Consider the following 6247-nt stretch of genomic DNA (forward strand, 5'->3'; position numbering starts at 1 on the left):
CTTTCTAGTTTCTTTGTTAAAGAAAGTCTTGATTATTTAGGTCAACCACAGTAGCACAAAAATCCAATATGATCTGTAAGCTGATAGGTTATCCTTTTTCAAACAGACCGTATGTCCAAATAATAGAATGAAACCCTCTTTTTCTTCCCTGGACTCTGCTGTAACAAACACTTCTGCACATATATAACCCCTGCAGTTATACTTGTTTATGCTTGGAATGGTTTGGAATTTTTTCTGTGGTCTGCAGGGCACATAGACATGCAAACAGATGCTGATCCTATTTAGAAGTGGAGCTACATAAGCTCAGTGCTTGCGTAGGGACTTGCATCTTTACTGAAATTATATTATTTGTCATATGTGTCATTAAACACCTGTTTGAACCGGCTATGTGTGCTGGTGCATTCTGCTAATGGGTTCTGTCTGCTTACTAGTCAGGTTTCAAAATACAAGAGGTAGAGGTGTCAGTTCACAAAAGTCGCAAGCACAGATATCGTCCCCTTGTCATAGGGTCAATACCATTGTCAGCACTGCTCTGCCTATACCACACAAATTAAACTTTTTAGGATTCTAGTTTTCTCCCCATGAAGGATAGCTACCGGGAATTTGAAAATAATTTAGTTTCTGCCAAGCCTTTTAAATCGTGGATATTGGGAAGGATTTAGGATGCTTTTATACAGAGGATTTTGAGATTTTTGAGATTTGTCCTTTTATTGTTAAAGTCACATAGTTCTTACCATATGGCATTTCATTTATGCTACTGATAACGTTGGTGCCAATGTGTATCTCAGAGAGGGGGGGAAAAAAAAGGAAAGAAATCTTTGTTTCACTTTATCTCAAGCTGATTTGCTGCTCTTTGTCTCATATTTTTGCCTTTTTAGTACAGAGGTCAACTGGAGGGCTAAAATCCTCAGCTACAATCAGAGAAATCCAGAAAAATAACTCCCAGAAAAGAGACTAACTGCAGTTCTCTCCCCACCCCTCTATCTCTCCCTAAGGAGCTGCCAGATGTGGCCAGAGTTTGCATTAGTTTTTCAGGTGTAGGAGGCTGTGTGTGTTAGTTTTGCTAGCAGTCTTTCAGCCAGATGGTTTGCTAAACTCTCATCTTGCAAGAGGTTGGCTTATATTCAGTCCAGGCAATTTTACTGTGGGGAATTCAAGGCATTAGGAAATATTATCCACCGGTATGTATGAATATATGTATACAAACCCAGCACTCACTTCATTCCAATGATTTCTGCAGATCTGAACGAATGTGGACTGAAACCACGTCCCTGTGAGCACAGATGTATGAATACACATGGCAGCTACAAGTGCTATTGTCCCAACGGGTACATGCTTTTGCCAGATGGCACATGTGCAAGTAAGTAATAGGACAGGCACACCAAATCATCTAATCACATTTGATCCCAGCAGATTTTCTTCTCGTGATGAATGGATTTAGCTCATTCAGGATACAGTCTTTGCCTCAGCTTTCTGGTACTGTCAGCAGCTGACAGAGGCTTTATATTTGGCAGTATGGGGATGAAGTAAACTTGTATTTTTGTCCTGATAGAAGTAAAAATCTTTGCTAGCATTAATTCAAATGAAGGATAGCTAGCATAATCTTGGTGCATAGTTCTGCCAGTTAATCTGTTGAATAAGAATGCATGAATCTATCCAAGCAAAGCATCAGTCTAGACTACTTTTTACTGTGCTGAATTTCATGCCATTATTCCTTGCTTTACCTTTCTGTGCTCCCTGACCAATTTATTTTATCTCTGTGTTGATGTGTTCCCCATAATTGTAACCAGCTTCTTGCAAACACTTGTCCCTTGAGCTAAGGCTTATCTAAACTGTATTTCTACCTATTTTCTTTGTCTTTAGCTAGCATGTAATGGAAACCATTCTGCTTTCTTAGCCAACCTGATTTTTCAGACCTGAGGAAGCTCCTTATTTTCCAATGACACTGTTTTGCTTGTAGCAAATACGTTTTTTCACTTGAGCTGTTCCATACAGGTATTTTGCCTTTGAATTTCATAAAATCATGGGGAACATGGTGACAGACCTTTATGGAGTCCAGTGGTCTGGAGCAGATGCATCAGTTGGACAAGGAAGTTAGTTGGTCTCAGCAGTGGAACAATCTGCTTGAAAGGTCTGTTCTACACCAGTGGACCTAGCTGTACGGGGTGCAGCACCATCTATCCTATGGATATGACGGAAAGCCATAAACTCTGGGAACCTTTGATTTCCAAACCTTGGAGACAACCATTCACTGGGCAGGGTGTCCATCTGAGGAGTCTTGGGATAGTTGGAAAAATACTCAGCTTTGGCAAACACTTGCAGGAGTGCAGGGTCTGCAGCTCTGGGACAGGAGGGAAAGCCAGAGCTCCTATTCTCTCTCTCTTATTGCAGGGAGACTGAAATTGCCACAAAAGGTGGCTGGGGCCAGAGCCTTTGGAGGATTTCCTTCCCTGCATCACAGTAGACAACAGCTGCAGGGTCCTGAGATTCCTGAGAAATGGATATGTATTCCTTTTGTTTCATCCAAGATGATTTGTGTATCTTCTGACATCATCACTGAGCAGTTATCAGTAAGGCCACTGTCTCATGGACAGCTGAAGTTGGCAGAAGGCAGAACTGCCGCCAAAAGAAATTATCCGTGGAGCCCAGCAGAAGCTTTGTCCCATCCATCCCTCAGTCCTGCTCCTCTGCACACAAACACTTGCTGCAGCCATGCTTCTGAACCAAGTCAGAAAATTAGATCCAGACTGTAAATTAAAGTTTCTGCTGCACTAGTTTTAAGCCAGTCATAGTTCAGGACTCAATTCCTATTTAAGAAACTCTGCTTTTGTACCAAATGGGCAGTTGCACCATCCGTTGCTTAAGCCAGCACAAAATGCTGGATTTCTCAGTGGCAGTGGTGGATGGTGTCAACTGTATATGAAAAAATGGCCTGAGCAGCTCTGAGCCCTGAAGCTTCCCTTTCACTTTGGCACATGGAAACACTGTCTCTTGGTGGAACCCTGACAAACACTGACACAAAATGAAACCAAATTTTTCAGGGGGCTAACCAGGTTTCCCGTAGAAGGGAAGTCTTCATTCTTTGCAGATCTAGCTAAGGAAGGAAGAAATGTACATCAAGTTGTGCTTCATTAACCCATCCCATCTGCTATCTTCTGATTCCGAAGAGCCTTTATTTTCTTCAGCAGAAACTATGATTATGAAGTAGTAAATTATTTGCTCAAGTAGAAATTATTCTTGGTTAAACTTCGTAGCTTCCCTTTTAACTTGATGCTAGCTTAAGCTTGTGCTCAGATTAGATGGTAGGTTGTTTAACCAACTGTATAATTTTCATCATTTGATTCAGGCCAACATTTTGAGCATATTGTTTCTTTCCAATCAAATTCACCCTGATGTAAGTCTCCTTAGCAAAATGAAGTCCACCTTGTCTGAGCAGTCAGGCTTACCTGCAACCATGGCAAGGGACCAGAGAGCTGAAGAAGGGTATCAGAAGAATGTGGCTTTGGTCCACAGAGAATCGTTGTTTACTAGTTAGGAGGTTAGTACCTAACACAAAATCACCCAAGCTCTGCTTTTCTCCTACTCTTCTAGACTTGCGTAAGTCTCTCAGACAGGACCTGGATGCCTACGTTTCTATTCAGATGCTAATCATAGAATCATCTCAAATAATTCTGGCTCTTAACCAAACTATGGCAACCAAGACTTGTGTTCTGGCTAGTGCCTCATTAGGTTCAGATATTTGTCCCATAAAGTGTCAAAATAAAGCACAGTTTCTAAGTCCATCAGGCTTAATAGTTTTTAAAATCAAATTCTATACTGGAAGCATATTTCATCGTAAACAATAGAAACATTTCACTAATGAATAGCAGGTTTTTGTAAGGTATAACTGTTTCTATGGAAAATGGAAAAAACACCTTTTCTGCTTTGGTCAGTTCTGTCTCTGAATCTAAAAGGTAGTAGTACGAAGTCACAGAACTGGGATCAAAGGAAAAAGAAGGAATAAGGGGGATAAGGAAAGAAGAAAGTGAAGGGGAATGTAAGACTATCTTATGGGCTCCTGAATTGCCAATCTAGTAACGTATAAACAGCTTGATTTATGATGAACGGAATTCCGTTGTTCTGATTAATCTTCTGCATTCACCCAGATCTAACATAAGTGTGTGATTTTGCTCTTTTTGTTATGTTAAATACTATTGTCAGGTTCTAGAACATGTGCCATGGTGAACTGCCAATATGGATGTGAAGAAGTCAAAGGAGAGGTGCAGTGTCTTTGTCCATCAGGTGGCCTTCAGTTGGGACCAAATGGAAGGACATGCATTGGTATGGTTAGAGAGCTCACTTTCAGCTGCTTTTCTAACAGGAAAACTGCTATGTCTTGACTTAGCCCAGCAAAAGGAGGTGCAGAGATTCAGTAGAAAAGCTGCTGCTGCTCTCAGATTCCTGTTCCGGGGATTTCTCTTAAACTATTCTCTGATATTTCCTTTCTTTGGGAAATAATGGAATTCCTGGAGTTCCTCCTGACCCTGCTCCCTGACCTCAGAGCAAATAATTGTCCTCAGTGGACTGCATTTCCAGAGCCAGTTACCCTAGCTTTTGCCATGCCAGCTCTCAAAGTCTTCCATAAAGTTATTTCACATTTTGCTGCTTCATTCATATGAGCATATGCAGAAACCATCCCTGAGTGTGAAATTATAGGACTTATTTTTTAAACAACTTGTTATAACCAAGGCCAAACCATTCCCATGCAAATCCCAACTAGTTAATTCTTTCCAATTTTACCTTCTCATGGATCTGAACATCCCTTCTCCTGCTCTAGATATTGATGAATGCTCCACTGGCAAAGCTGTCTGCTCTTACAACCGCAGATGCATCAACACGTTTGGAAGCTACTACTGCAAGTGCCAGCTTGGTTATGAACTGAAATACGTCAGTGGCCATTATGACTGTGTAGGTAAGATTTAGCCCATTAATTTTCCTTTTTCATTCTTTTTCATTCTCACACCGTGCATCTTTCCTGGCATTGCCCGAAGCATGTTGGCCTGGTCTGGGGATACTGCCTTAGAAATGGATAAAAGATGTCTCACTAATAATATTCTTGATGGCACTTTGAAGTTTTCTCTGGGTTTTCTCTGAACCTTAGTGAAAACCTAATCACTGGCGTTTGCAAATTAAATTGCTTCATTGTACCAAGCCAACATGTGGAAGGGCTCATAGCAAGTTAGCAATATTTGACCACAAAGAAGTGCTATTTCTGGTACAGGTCTAGTTAAAGAGCCATTTTTTTGTCCTCTCAGCATTCAACCTGTAATGAATGAGCAGTCCCACAATTTTATTTTTTATTTTTTTTTTTTGGTGTCATTAATGAGGAATGTGAATCAAGTGCCTTCATGACTATAAAAACAGTTGTTTGGATGGAAGGTAGAGCACTTAAAAACAAAAAAGTATAAGAAGAGTAGGTTTTAATTACTTTTCAGGTCTCTGTTGCATGCCTAGCTTTCTCCCAACCAAAAATAAATACAGGCAAAAAGTTATCTTGACATGCCCAGCTGTTAAAACAAATGTCAAAGCACTATTGCTCCTGTTCATTAGCTGAATGGTGGAAAACCAGCATAGTATAAATTACTGCAGCAATATTGTTCAAGAAGTTGACTCCACTGAAAGGGTTGGAAGAAGTCCATACAAAACAGAATTCATGAGGTTTAGTTATATTTGCTTGGTATTCGGACTTAGGGGTGGGAGGGAGATCGTAAGGCAGATTTTGTATTTGTTGTATGCAAACTCTGAGAGCCTTAAAGTAGAAGAGATACTCACTTTTTCATACAATATGTATGCATGAGGGAAAAACTGGAGATGTCTCAGCAGTCAGAATTTTATCTGCAAACCTGAATCTTGTTCTCAGACATACCCTATTTTCAAGTCAGTCTTCCTGCTGCTTGTCTCCTGGCTGACTTACATTATGAGAGGACCTGTCAGCTGATAACAATGAAGCAATCTGGATAAAATGCTATGGGTGTGCACCAACGTGGCTCCCTCTAGTGGGAGAAATCAGAAACATCTTTGTGATGTAACAAGGGAGAAGAAAAAATCAGTTACTCCTTATGCCTGTACATTTTGCTGTCAGTCAGTGTAGTATTTTCTATTGAATTTTTCCTGATTATACTTTTTTCATACAGCATCGTATGTATGCTGGAACATTAGAGGTAGATAGAAGATCTCAACGTAGAATCACAGAATAGTTAGGGTTGGA

At 40.4% G+C, this 6247-nt stretch overlaps 1 protein-coding gene across 1 annotated transcript in view; it reads left to right on the forward strand.

Moving 5' to 3' along the window:
* Positions 1–4951, forward strand: part of LOC104404377 (epidermal growth factor-like protein 6) — a gene marked incomplete at both ends in the record, with an annotated part of 8973 nt that extends 4022 nt beyond the window's left edge. Inside the window, 3 exons of the mRNA XM_010012801.1 lie at positions 1241–1360; positions 4201–4320; positions 4817–4951. Coding sequence (XP_010011103.1) covers positions 1241–1360; positions 4201–4320; positions 4817–4951 — 375 coding nt within the window. The remainder of the gene's footprint in view (positions 1–1240; positions 1361–4200; positions 4321–4816) is intronic.
* Between the last annotated feature and the right edge of the window lie 1296 nt (positions 4952–6247).

Source organism: Nestor notabilis, unplaced genomic scaffold, assembly GCF_000696875.1.
Source record: "Nestor notabilis isolate BGI_N333 unplaced genomic scaffold, ASM69687v1 scaffold25780, whole genome shotgun sequence".
Lineage (NCBI taxonomy): Eukaryota > Metazoa > Chordata > Aves > Psittaciformes > Psittacidae > Nestor > Nestor notabilis.